Source organism: Sinocyclocheilus grahami, unplaced genomic scaffold (genome assembly GCF_001515645.1).
Source record: "Sinocyclocheilus grahami isolate Dianchi unplaced genomic scaffold, SAMN03320097.WGS_v1.1 scaffold66.1, whole genome shotgun sequence".
NCBI lineage: Eukaryota > Metazoa > Chordata > Actinopteri > Cypriniformes > Cyprinidae > Sinocyclocheilus > Sinocyclocheilus grahami.
Window position 1 is genome coordinate 405,649 of NW_015505245.1, and position 13,730 is coordinate 419,378.

The 13,730-nt window shown below is 39.7% G+C and overlaps 2 protein-coding genes across 4 annotated transcripts; one reads left to right on the forward strand and one right to left on the reverse strand.

The window, feature by feature from the left end:
- Window positions 1–4,187: 4,187 nt before the first annotated feature.
- Window positions 4,188–8,123, forward strand: LOC107585032 (GTPase IMAP family member 4-like). Of its 2 annotated transcripts, none has more exons than XM_016271850.1 (4): window positions 4,188–4,523; window positions 5,356–6,057; window positions 7,302–7,883; window positions 8,006–8,123. In XM_016271850.1, the coding sequence occupies exons 1-4, from the start codon at window positions 4,493–4,495 to the stop codon at window positions 8,056–8,058; spliced, it is 1,368 nt and encodes a 455-aa protein (XP_016127336.1). In that variant the 5' UTR covers window positions 4,188–4,492; the 3' UTR covers window positions 8,059–8,123. The 2 variants fall into 2 exon arrangements, with proteins under 2 accessions (XP_016127336.1, XP_016127337.1); XM_016271851.1 differs by having other exon boundaries at window positions 5,359–6,057.
- Window positions 8,124–9,797: 1,674 nt separating this feature from the next.
- atf4b (activating transcription factor 4b) lies at window positions 9,798–12,330 on the reverse strand. Of its 2 annotated transcripts, XM_016271853.1 has the most exons (3): window positions 12,035–12,330; window positions 11,326–11,515; window positions 9,798–11,219 (listed from the first exon to the last, which is right to left on the reverse strand). In XM_016271853.1, the coding sequence occupies exons 1-3, from the start codon at window positions 12,143–12,145 to the stop codon at window positions 10,243–10,245; spliced, it is 1,278 nt and encodes a 425-aa protein (XP_016127339.1). In that variant the 5' UTR covers window positions 12,146–12,330; the 3' UTR covers window positions 9,798–10,242. The 2 variants fall into 2 exon arrangements, with proteins under 2 accessions (XP_016127339.1, XP_016127338.1); XM_016271852.1 differs by lacking the exon at window positions 12,035–12,330 and having other exon boundaries at window positions 11,326–11,743.
- Between the last annotated feature and the right edge of the window lie 1,400 nt (window positions 12,331–13,730).

Consider the following 13,730-nt stretch of genomic DNA (forward strand, 5'->3'; position numbering starts at 1 on the left):
GGCAACTCATCTCAAAGGTGCATTACCGCCACCTACTAGACTGGAGTGTGGGCATTAGACTGACATCAAAGGAGTGGAGAGGGAAGAGAAAAAAATAATAATAATAAAATAAAAAACAAAACAAAACAAAAAAAATCCCTATTAAATCCTTTCACTTAACCCAGTGTTTTTCAAAAATAACATTAATAAATTGCGTATTCTCCCAGATGTTTTCCCTAATAAATGCTCAAGTGTCATGCTTTGTTCATCCATTTGTGCCTTTAATTCTGCCCTATCTTCTTCATATTTTTTGCAGTCTAACAGTATATGCTTCACTGTCTCTTGTACACACAAGTCTGCTGCTGCAAGTTATCCTTCTTCTTCTTTGAGCTTCTTCTTCTTCTTCTTTGGGTTTTAACGGCAGCTTGCATCCTTAACGTTGCATTACTGCCATCTTCTGGTTCTGGTTATTTCCTATATACTTTAAATCATCATATTCCTGTCCCGTTTTAGTCAGAAAGCAAATCAAATATTTAATTCCTTGTTCACTCCTACTGCAGTCTATTATATTCTTTACTCCACGTCCTTTTAGTCCTATTTTTCCATGTCATTTATCATATCCCTCCTCTGTAATTCATATTTTGAACAATTAATAAGCACATGTTCTACAGTTTAAGGTATTTGGCACTGGTCACAAAACCCAGTTGGATGTTTTCCTATAATATGAAGAGTGCTATTTAATTTATTATGCCCTGTTCTTACTCTGGTCGTAATAGTCTCTTCTCTCCTGTTTCCTCCCTTATTTTCCACAGTGCAAACTCTTTTTTAGTCAAGTATTCTTCTTTGAGCTTATTCTTCTTCTTCTGATGTTTTTTGGCGGTTTTGGCAAACCAACTTAAAGGTGCATTACCGCCACCTACTGCTCTGGAGTGTGGAGTGAACAGATTTGGTAGAGAGAAGGATATATATATATATTTTTTTTTAATTATAATAATAAAAAAAAAGAAAACAAAAAATACCACAATTACAATTTATATTCTTTCCATATTTCCTGTCTTTTTTAGATAACTGAACACTTCTTCTTTAATTCTTGATTGCATTTGTCTATTCCCTAGTAATATCTTGAGTGATACTTTATCATATCCCATCAAACTTAATTTATGATTAAGTTGATTTCTTTCTCTTTCATACGCATCACATTCTAGAAGAATGTGCTTTACTGTTTCTGGATTCCCACATTAATCACATCTTCCATTTTCATGCTTCCCTATTTTGTGTAAATTGATATTTCTTTGAGCTTAACGGCAGTCAGTCTTCTTCTTCTTCTTCTTCTTCTTCTTCTTCTTGGTTTTATGGCGAGTTGCAATCTTTGCGCATATCGGTACCTACTGTGCTATTATGCAATCAGGATTTTTTTTAAATTATATTAGTTGTTCTGTCTCAACTCTGAAGCCATCAAGAGTCCAGGTATCGGTTGGCGCTGCGTGTTTAGCTCCTCCGTCCTCCACACTGAACCCCTTAAACTCCAAACCGAAACAGAACATCTTTTATATTATATTATTTTATCTAGTCCTGTTCTATATAAAAAATTATGCAAGTTCTTCTTCTTCTTCTTCTTCTTCTTCTGGTGTTTTATGGCGGTTTGGCAAGCCAGTGAAAAATAAAAAAGCATTACCTCCCCCTACTGCTCTTTATGGCGGTTTGGCAAGCCAGTGAAAAATAAAAGTGCATTACCGCCACCTACTGATCTGGAGTGTGGAGTGTGCATAGATTTGAAAGAAGGGGGAAAAACTAGATTCTATCTATTGTTCCTGTGTTTTTCAGGTATTTAAATAATATTTCATGCACTCTTGATTGCTTTGACCCATTTCCTAACAATACTTTTAAAGAAATATTATCTAATTAATTATTGAATTAATTGAAATCTCTCCCTTTCATATGCAGAACACTCAAAACGAATATGCTTCACTGTTTCTGACTCTCCACATTTGTCACACTTTCCCGATTATGCTTCCCAATGAAGACTATAGTTTAATGCTGTATCGTACGTCCAATTCTTAATCTCGAAATGATGACATCTTTCTTACTGCCTCTCATTTCCAACACACTCCTTAATCTGTAAAAGATGTCTTTCTTTTGACCCACTATTCCATAACTTTTGCCATATCTTACTTATTTCAATTGATAACACTGTCTTGAATTCAGCTTTACTTAAAGCTTAATTCATTTCTATCTGTGGATGATTTCTGGTGCAAGTTTCCAGGAGGAGACTTAAGCTGCGTCTCAAATGATGCACTATACACTATGCACTCTTATGCACTATGTACTCAATCATGTAGTGTATGAATTTTATAAGGTTATTTTGCCCCTCCGCATCAGAGTCTGATAGCCCCTCCCCCTATAGCTAAGTAATTAAAGTTGAGTGCATGAAGTGTCCAACATTCCACACTTAGTTTTTTCGATTATTTAAGTGCATCATCCGGGTATTTAAAGTTAACTTTTTCTGTTTGGAATTTTCAGTGAACGCACTACTCGCACTATTTATACTAAAAACCGTCATAAACTAGTGCATAAGAACGCGATTTGGGACGCACCTTTAGATTCTTCTTCTTCTTCTTCTTCTTCTTCTTCTTCTTCTTCTGTGGATTATTGGCGGGTCGAATATAAACGTTTTAGGTGCATTCTGCTCTGTGCTGGAGAATTAAGTGATTTCAGTCTGTACATGATGAGATCTAAATTCTATATTCAGTGCACTATTCTTGATTAATTTGAAAACTGTGTTTATTCTACCAGATCCTTATTTTGTGTTTAATAATTGGCTTACAAGATTTGCGACAGTTCTGATAGAGGAACGGCAGAGAGCATAGTGTAGGTTTGATCATACATATGTATAGGTTAACATATACATATACAAATGATATATATTTGTGCTGTCAAATGATTAATCACTATTAATCCCATCCAAAATAAAAAAAATTGTTTACATAGTATATTTGTGTGTACTGTGTATATTTATTATGTAGCCTATATATAAATACATACACATGCACGTATATATTTAAGAAAAATATGTTACGTTTATATATTAAATATATTTATATATATAATATAAATTATATGAATATAAATATATACATGTAAATATTTTCAAAACATATGCTGTATGTGTGTGTCTTTATATATACATAATAAATATACACAGTACACACACATATAGTTTTTTGTTTACATAATATATGTGTGTATACACAGTACACACACATATATTATGTAAACAAAAACTTTTATTTTGGATGCGACAACACTAATATATATATATATATCAAATTTGATGCCATTTAGTGTTTCTGCTTTTAGGTTTTAAAATGTGATCAATAAGCAAGATAATATACAGATAAATGAGAGAAATAAATGCTTTATGCGTATGGATATTAACAGAAAATGTTTGTTACGTTTCATTAAATATGTTTAGCATCTCTAACAAGACTCTATGTTAATGCCTTATTTAAAGAGATTTTCTCAAAGTCTCCTTTGTATAGAGCCATCCTCTGATATTTTATTCTAAGAGTTTATCATCCCAAGTAATCTAACAGATTCAATGTTCTACAACAGTCCCGAGTTTTTAATATTCTAATAATGTTTAGCTAAATTTTATATTCACAAAACAATAGTTGCTTTTTGTAACTATTATAATTATAATTGAATCCCTTTCAAATATTAAAACACAGAACCCTGGACTTTGCAACTTGTAAAGCTTTTCAAATTTGTGTAATTTTATTTGTTTAATTGTTTTCATTCATTCTGTTTTTTTTTTCAAACAATTGTTTAATTATATAAATATTGCTTTATGATTTATCTAATTTGTACTCACCATACTGCTGTATGATATAAGAATGCTTTTTCTGACTTAATATATGACACTTTACAGTTTTAGAGAGATGTTTTCTTTGCATTGGTGTCCCTTGCTCTAGTGTTTCAGTGCTGCTGGGTTTAGGTCAGACTGCAGAATCAGGAGGGCAGGGCTAAACTTGATACTTCCATGATTTCATTGGTCTAATGACAGCCTTTGCTCCACCCCACAAATTACTATGTATTACTACCCAAGAATTGTGGGAGGCTGCTTACGGTATAATATTAGTCAAACTCAGCCCACTAGTGCTCATAAGATTACAATCACAAGCCACATATTTTTTTCACTCACTCACTCCTCCCTACATCCCTCTTCTTCTCTCTAGTTGCTTCTTTCTCCCAGCTCCCTCCTGCTGTTTGTCCCTGAATGTATCATTTCATGAAAGAAAGAGGGTGAAAAGGAAGCAAAGGGAAAGGGTGCAAGAGTGTTGTATAATAATTTTAAATCAGTTGAAGAGGGAGGGCAAGAGAGTAGGAGGGAGATGAGAGGGGAGAAGGACATGTTTTGAGCACAGGCAACTGGCTGCTGAGACTACACAGCAAGAGAGAGAGCAAAAGGGGGAGAAAGAGAGCGAGACGAGGAGACGCACCAGCTAGACACAAGATGGCTACAGTCTCTTCTGATTTAAATGCTGGTAAGTGGCACTAAACTTTAATTTCAATTCATCTCACTAGTATGCCGGACAGTCTTTCACTTTCAAATCCCACCTACACACACAGCTGACTCACTTCCCTTCTGTATTACATGCGCTTCCTGTGTATCAGGGGATTTCTAATGCACACTAGAAAGTCTTGGCTGTATCTAGATCAGTTTGCCATCATATAAAAGCAGATGCCCACAAAAATGTAATTCATTCTGTTCCTGGATCAGCATTAAAATGAGCTCATAAGGATAACGGTTAGGTTTGATGCAGCATTGCTGGAACTCTTACCATCTGCTGGATTGTACCAAACCTAACAGAGACAGGGCATAAATGCCTGAACTCTTGCAGAGGATATGGTAGCAGAGAATGGACAGTAACCTTTCTTACCCATCAGATATAAATGTTATTTTCCAATCATAGGACCAAATATTTATTTTACCGAAGAATTTACCAATTAATTCTTTAAAAATCCTACAATGTGATTTTCTGGATTTTCTTTTCTCATTTTGTCTCTCATAGTTGAGGTATACCTATGATGAAAATTACAGGCCTCTCTCATCTTTTTAAGTGGGAGAACTTGCACAATTGGTGGCTGACTAAATACTTTTTTGCCCCACTGTAGTTCAAGACTACATGTACCAGTTTTCAATTTATATGGAATCATCATCACTGTAGTATATAAACCTGACCAGGTTACCAGGATGTAGTTGTAAATGCTCCAGGGATGCTCAGGGTGTTGTGGATGTACTCAGCATGGACTGAACTGCAAGCAGTTTCAATCACTCACTATATCATTTTCTCTTTCATCTCTATTTCTCAAAAGCAGAGGGCTCTTCTCTATCCATCCGGCGTCTCCTGTTGCTGGGTTGTCAGGGCTCCGGTAAGACCTCAACACTGAATACCATCTTGAGCCAGAAGAAAAACCCTACTGACAATTCCCAAACAGACCAACAATACTGGGTAGACATACTCACCTGGCGACTACTGATTGTCGACACCCCTGGATGGAAGCTGGAAACCGAAGATTCAACTGATGAGATGGACTCAGAGAATCAGCAGTCCATCATTGATCGATGTTCTCCTGGTCCTCATGCCCTGCTGCTGGTGGTTCCCATTGGAGTCCCGTTCACCGAACACCACTGGCAAGGTCTCTGGGCCCGAGTTAGGGCATTGGGAGCGGGGATATGGAGGCACACAATGGTTTTGTTCACCTGTGCGGACCAGTTGCCACAGGACATGGGTGTGGAGGAATTTATTGTGGATGGCGGGGCAGCGCTGCAGAGGCTGGTGGAAAGGTGTGGCGGTAGGTACCATGCCTTGAATAACACCTGCTCGGACAAAAGTGCTCAGGTTGCAGAACTTTTGCAGAAAGTGGAGGAGATGGTGCAGGAGAATCAAGGCTGGTTCTTTGAAATGGTGCGGCCAAGCCTTGGATTTGGGGATGAAGAAACTGACAATGAAAGAGAAGAGGATAGAGGTACAGAAGTGGAGAGAACAGCAGCAATGTTTAGATCTCCACCAAGAGGTGAGTTATTGTCTATTTCATTCAGTTTTTTCCTTTGGTTTGGTGGTAGCATTGCAGAATGTCCCCTTAAGCCTTCTACAGTACACACTGCATGATTTTAGCAATCTTTTAAGATCTCTCCAAACCACACTGTGCAACATGGATCTAATAAACTTGGGTACGACATGCATGTAGACTGTACGATGATGACACCTACCGACTCGTACGCTATGATGCATGTTACTATAGAAGAATAAAACGTCATCAGCATACGCTAGTGGTAAACAAAAAGAGCATTATGAATCACATTTTGGCAGTTGGAGTTTTTATGTGTGCTGAAAAAAAGTGGAAGTGGCAAAAGAGGAAGGGATAACAGCTTGAGGTAAGCGGTTTTATGTTTTTGTGCCATGTCGCGTTGATTTCATGTCGCATTTTTATTGGCTGGTCAGTAAACGTGGGTCGTAGCAGCAAACACACTGTGTGATGATCATGCTGAATTTCTGACACTGTCAGAAAACTATCGTAGGCTATCTTTGGTCACAAGACTGTGACAACAGCCGTCTTTGAGCCTGTCTCACTGTACGACATAGGACCAATGATTAGGAGCAACGATTGTTTCACAGTGCCAATCTTTCATAAAAATTGTGCAGTGTGTCTGGGGCTTTAGACCAGGCCTCCTCAAATCTTGCCCTGGAGGGCCAATGCGCTACAGAGTTGCACTCCAACCCTGATCAAACTCACCTACCTGTGATTTTCTAATGATCCTGAAGACAATGATTAGCATGCTCATGTGTGTTTGATTAGGGTTAAAGCTAAACTCTGCAGGAAAGTGGATCTCATGGGCCAGATTTGAGGATCCCTGCCTAAAGCCCTGTTCACACCAAGAACGATAACTATAAAGATAAAGATATTAGCATCCACAATAGTGGACGATATCGTTTGTTACACGCACACTGCAGCTTTAAATTCTCCAGCTTGTTATAGCAGGATGGATTCTGATTGGATGTCAATGTCTGTATCGTTCATCAGCTGGAAAAAATCGTTCTGGAAGTGATTCCAATGATACTTTTTCTCTGTGCCTTTATCGTTACAGCTGTGGTGTGAACTCTGCTATTCTTTAATATTGAGAATGATTTTTAGAACTATATCTTTATCGTTATCTTTGTAGTTATCATCCTTGTGATTGGGCCATTAAACTATGTAAAGTGCATTAAGATCATATGAAGCTTATTTTTCGCAATTTCCCACCTTTTCTTTTTTAACAGAGTTACGAGTGCTGTTAGTAGGCTGGCGTGGAGCAGGTAAGAGCTCTGCAGGTAATCTTCTACTGGGCTGTCGTGTGTTTGAATCAGGATGCCCCACTGAGGTGTCTGTCCGCCGTCAAGCATTGGTAGCTGGTCGGCGCCTCACGGTTGTTGACACACCAGGTTGGGATTGGTTCTCCGTCCAGCGCACACCAAGCAACATACGAAGAGAAATCAAACTGGGGGCAGGGCTACTCCATCCTGGTCCACACGCGCTCTTATTGGTCATCCCCGTGGTCTCCACCCTCACTCCCAAAAAGAGACAGGCCCTTAAGAGCCACTTGGAAATGTTTGGCGAGGAGGCGTGTCAGCACACGCTGGTGCTGTTTTCATGTGGCGACTGGCTGTATGGCACATCAATTGAGGATCATATCCAGAGAGACGGAGGCGAGCTGCTGAAACTGATGCAGCATTGCTGGAACTGTTACCATGTGCTGGACTGTACCAAAGCCAACAACGACAGGTCACAGGTTACTGAACTCTTGCAAAAAATAGAGGAGATGGTAGCAGAAAATGGACATAAGCCTTTCTTACCGGTCAAATGTAAGTGTTTTAGATTCTACACCTTAACAGTAATGGCTTGCACATCACCTTACATATTCAGTTGTTCATGTGAATATTTTTCATGTATATTTAAACCTAATAATTGCATCCTTGTTCTACAGTGAACCAAGAATTAGATGAGGAGGAAACGAGTGGAAGATGCATTCTGCAGTGAAGCCGATATAAAGCAGTAGCCCCTCACTGCAGAACACAAGATCCAGGGGGCGTGGTTGGATCCACATCTAGGGGGTGGAGATTGGTAAGTTTAGGGCTGGACATGGGTGGGTTTAGGGATCAGGGGGTGGAGACGGGTAGGTTTAGGTGTATGTAAGGTGGGAGGAGTTGGATCTGAATCCAACCACGCCCCCTGGATCTTGTGTTCTGCAGTGAGGACAATCTCATATAAAGTGCAAATCATAGAGGAATTGGGGGAGGCCCCTGCCCCTTTAATCGCCGAAGCTAAAGTGCCCTTTCAGTCCGGTCTATGTGCTTGTGATTTCTACCGAGGGGGACAAACCCCCACCACCACCACCCCGCGATTGTGTACTAGGAACATCGCTTAGCCCTTGCCCCTCCGGAGGTCTGTGCATGCCACTGAATCCAATTGTTTGTCCAACTGAATTTGAACTGGACACTTCATGGATATGTTCTACTTATGTTGACATTCCGTATCATACAAACAGAAGTACAATCTAGATTTCTGGCTCCTTATGAATTCGTCACTGGACATTCACCTTTGCTATCTGCACGTAGCACTTACTGACATATTTTGGTTAAACTTGTTTCCTTTTAATCCTGTGAGCTACCAATAACAGTAATAACTGAGACCACAAATAACAGTAATTTTCATTACTCAAATATTGAAACTCTTGCCAAATGCATGCACTGGTTTCAATGATGATTATTGTCTAGAGTTATGTAAAACGCATGGTGGCACAAGACAGACGAAACGGCCAAAATGTTTCCATCCATTTCCACATGGTATGGCAGAACTCTTAAGCCCAGTATTTTACAGTATTTATACAACCTGGTAGCTTTTCATGCAAATTTAAAGTGTCAAATAATATTTAGTAAAACTGCATTTTACGAATTTGGTAAGTGTAGTTACATGTAGATTGAATGTACTGTATTATCATAAAGTCTAGTATGTGCACCTGAAATAGAGCTGGATTCTTGAGTATACAACTGTTCAGACTGAAATGAATGTGCAAATGAGCACCTTAAGAACTTTCAGGGTTTCTTTTTGTTGTGTATTTGATGTGATTGGTAACTAATAAGAAGGTCATATCATATTTACGACTGTGATGTCAGCATTGTATTCTACCTAAACACATAGTTAACAATGTGTTGAGCATTCAAGGCATGGCAATTGCATAATAATAATGATCTTGTCTGAACATTTTTGGCACAGTATGTTAATATGCTATGAATTCCCAAGTGCTTGGGCAAATATTTCAGCCTCAAAGGTGATATTCAACAGGTTTGACTTAAGACATTCAGATGACTTAAGAGTTTAGCTTTTGTATGCTTTTCACTTCATATCAAGAAAGAATAATTTTCACCCATAGTGAGTGGTGCTTTTGTCAAATACAACTTTAAGTTTAAAATTTCTCAATTTGTGAAAACCATTGAAATGGAAAGAAATTCTTAAAACCAAAACCCCACATCTATTTTCTGCCAGCAAGTTGTCCTTGGTCATAAACACTGATTCGTGTTATTAGTATAATGGAAATTGCCTTGGACTAAATATATTTACTTCATACGTTAAATCATTTTAAGCATTATTCTAAATCCTCGATCCTTATCTTATGACCTACCTATAGAAGTAGTGAATGGTTGTCTAAAACAAATTTATGAATTACTAAAGCTAATTTCTGCTCCAGTTTCATCATGAAAGGACCCATGAAATACAAGTATCTTTTAAAATGTTTATTACACAAATAACACAAGTTAGTTGATAAGTGGTGAAAGGCCCATAGACGGTCAATATATAATCTAATAAGTCCACACCATACCATTTCTATGAATAAAGACAGAAGGAAAGTTTAAATATCGGGCATTTATACAGCACAATATCAATTAGGAAATGTCAAGACAATCAAAAATACACGATACTGTGCAAACATTGAGATACACAAGATAAAAACACACTTGTAAAAGTTTCAGGCTTTACTGATAGCTGACATGCTAAAAAGGAAGCCATTTCTACTAAGTCACTGGGGAAGAATCAAAAGAGTTATTTATTCAACCCTTCAAGAAACACTATCTTTTAGGACCAACATCCCTAGTATTCTGCACTTCAGACTATGCTGAAACCGTCCATTTCTCTCAGCTTCAAGCCTCTTGTGTCCATTTCTTTCTACGACTTCATATTCCTGCTCTCTCTTGCCCTCTTGACTTCATCCATTAGCTCTTTCAGATACTGAATCTCTTTATTGAGTGATTCTGCTTTTTCTGCCAGCTCTTCATTCCTCTCCTCCAGAGCTGCACACTCTGACTGAAGGGCTTCTTGCTCTGCACGCTTCTTCTGTCGGTAGCGGGTCGCCGCAGTCTTGTTCTGCTCCATTTTCTTCAGCTTCTTCTCGACCACAACCTTTGAGCCACTGGCTGACTTCACTCTTCCTGTGAGGGAAGGCGACTCTGATTGCTGATTTTGGGTGGGCTTAGAATCAGGTGTAGGGTATGGCTTCACCCTGCAAGATCGAGACAGGGGAGAGGCTGGGGTTTGTGGGTCGGGGGAGGTTGGACTTGGGGGATTATCCACAACCACCTCAACTGGATGGGTCGCCATCACATTAGCCTCCTCTTTGGGAGCAAGTACAAGAACTATGCGGGTTGGGGAGAGGGACAGGATAATTTTGGGCACCCGCATCTCAACCGGGGTTGGACTCTGCACTTCAGCTATGTCCACCTCGCAACCAAGCTCAAGGGTGTCAGTAGGGGACTCGGGTGGAAGGATGGAAGGTGATGGGACTGGGGAGGCCGGTTCAGACTTTATCTCAAGCTCGGCCTGGGGCTCAGGGACTACAGAGAAGGAATCTGACACTTCACAGGGTATTGAGGGAATGAATGCAGTAGAAACTGGAGTATTCAAAGTGAATGCAAGGTTGGAAAGTTGATCAATTTCAGGGACAGACACTGGGGGAGAGGGTGAAGGGGTATTGTTAGAAGCTACAGGCTGGGACTCCAGGTCTATTTGTGACTCCAGAGAAGCAATGAGTTCCTCAGGAGAACTGGGCGGATCCTCGGAATCATAGGAGTCAATCAAAGACTCCAGATCGAACTCACTTAGATCAATTCGCTCTGTCATCCAATCCATTTCACTGAATGAATGATCTGAGAGAAAGAAAAAAAAACATGTTAAATGACTGACTGCTCAAACTATCAATATGCTGAAACAACAGCACTGCAGGTATTTTCTGAATAAACTGCTACACCTTACCATTACTGCCGTCTCCGCCACCATTATCTTGGCACAGCTCATCTGAGGAGAACCAGGACAGGGACAGTTGATTGAGCCCAGCCTTCTCCCCCCTCTGAAGGGAGGGAGGAGTGCAGGGTGGGGAGAGAGAGGGAAGTGGAGAGGAGGAAAACGATGAGAGGGGCGATTCAGTGCCTCCGAGAGGAAGAACCTCCTCATCTTTATCTAGGAAGGACCCCAGAGGGTCAGCCATCGGTGATGATGGGTCCCAAAGAAGGACCTCCATATCGTCCTGGCCAAACCGTGAGCTCATCAAAGACATGGCTGTCTATTTCAAGTGGAATAAGGGAGTCTTCTACTGAGAATTCGAATAATTTCGTGCTGTCAGGTACAGCAAAGGTCAGAGTTGCCACAAGGGACCTGCAAAATCAGATGAAAAGTAGTTAATCTCTTACATAACAATAAATGCAAATTTAACTCAAATGTAAACAATCAAATATGAAATAATAAAGCCTCATTAGTTATTCCTGACGCACAATGACATCATCTACCCACACCCTACACTTCTACCCAAATATGGGCATCTACCACGTGACACTGTGTATCACTTACAGTCAGCAGACTAGGTTCTATTTATAAACGCTCAACTCCAATTTACCAGAGGCAAAAAGCTCATTGGATTTAAGAAGATATTAAAATGAAACGAAAATGTAATTTCGAGAGGAAGAACCTCCTCATCTTTATCTAGGAAGGACCCCAGAGGGTCAGCCATCGGTGATGATGGGTCCCAAAGAAGGACCTCCATATCGTCCTGGCCAAACCGTGAGCTCATCAAAGACATGGCTGTCTATTTCAAGTGGAATAAGGGAGTCTTCTACTGAGAATTCGAATAATTTCGTGCTGTCAGGTACAGCAAAGGTCAGAGTTGCCACAAGGGACCTGCAAAATCAGATGAAAAGTAGTTAATCTCTTACATAACAATAAATGCAAATTTAACTCATAAATGTAAACAATCAAATATGAAATAATAAAGCCTCATTAGTTATTCCTGACGCACAATGACATCATCTACCCACACCCTACACTTCTACCCAAATATGGGCATCTACCACGTGACACTTCGTCCTGGCCAAACCGTGAGCTCATCAAAGACATGGCTGTCTATTTCAAGTGGAATAAGGGAGTCTTCTACTGAGAATTCGAATAATTTCGTGCTGTCAGGTACAGCAAAGGTCAGAGTTGCCACAAGGGACCTGCAAAATCAGATGAAAAGTAGTTAATCTCTTACATAACAATAAATGCAAATTTAACTCAAATGTAAACAATCAAATATGAAATAATAAAGCCTCATTAGTTATTCCTGACGCACAATGACATCATCTACCCACACCCTACACTTCTACCCAAATATGGGCATCTACCACGTGACACTTTGTATCACTTACAGTCAGCAGACTAGGTTCTATTTATAAACGCTCAACTCCAATTTACCAGAGGCAAAAAGCTCATTGGATTTAAGAAGATATTAAAATGAAACGAAAATGTAATTTCCGGAGAAAGACACTGCGATGCGCTGTTGTATGGGGGGGACACCGCCATTTCAGGGCTGGCCGCTCCCTTTTCAGGAACGTGCGCCATTTTATGAAGAGCACGCGGCGACAAAGAGAAGTCAAATAAACTGTCTCAACTCTTGTTAACTTGAGTACAACATTACCAGGCTTATTCAAAAGGAATCCCCTACAGACAACAGAGACATTATGGTACATTTTAAAACAGAAATGACTACAAATCCGTCGATTGATGTTGTCGCTGTCGATCAGACATATGGCGCGCTAAGCTCCAGACGGCTGTCACGATATTATTCGCACGCGAAACATTATACTACATCTATTAAAATGAATAAATCCCCAATATACACGTAAGAGAGAGCCTAAAACACGTATGGTCATAATGTAATAACTTTAATTGTGCACTTCCGCCTCGCCGGCTGTCTAAACAACATGACACTGTAAGACTAAAACAATTTAAAGTATACTTACGCCATTTTGGAATAAATGTACTGAGCCAGTGCACTATGTTGATGCACTGAGGAGTTTGCGCGCTGTCTACAGGCTGCAGATCACACGGCCATTTCGGCGAAGAGCACAAACGCTCGGGTGTCAACAAAAAATCAGCCGGGACAAGAAGCGATGTGCAGCTGATGACGTTTAGTTCATGTTGATATAGGGCCGCAGCGCCGCTCAGACATATCCTTCCGCCAGAGCGCTTTGTTTTGTGTTACTGGGCGCAGACAGCGTATAGACCCATCGTTTTTAGTAAATTTGTATCATTCGTTGTGAATATAAAACATAAGTATTACAACTTTTCATATCTATTCGGATATATTTTGTGATTAGGAGTCTTTTTGATTATGTCAAATGTTGAAA

Excerpts from the sequence above, each read along its gene's own strand:
- LOC107585032 (XM_016271850.1), top strand. The coding sequence starts at position 4,493 with ATGGCTACAGTCTCTTCTGATTTAAATGCTG. Across the intron at positions 4,524-5,355 it reads CTCTTCTGATTTAAATGCTG|CAGAGGGCTCTTCTCTATCC; the intron begins GTAAGTGGCACT and ends ATTTCTCAAAAG. Across the intron at positions 6,058-7,301 it reads GTTTAGATCTCCACCAAGAG|AGTTACGAGTGCTGTTAGTA; the intron begins GTGAGTTATTGT and ends CTTTTTTAACAG.
- atf4b (XM_016271853.1), bottom strand. The coding sequence starts at position 12,145 with ATGTCTTTGATGAGCTCACGGTTTGGCCAGGACGATATGGAGGTCCTT. Across the intron at positions 11,516-12,034 it reads TCCTAGATAAAGATGAGGAG|GTTCTTCCTCTCGGAGGCAC; the intron begins GTTCTTCCTCTC and ends AAAGATGAGGAG. Across the intron at positions 11,220-11,325 it reads TGGCGGAGACGGCAGTAATG|ATCATTCATTCAGTGAAATG; the intron begins GTAAGGTGTAGC and ends TCTTTCTCTCAG.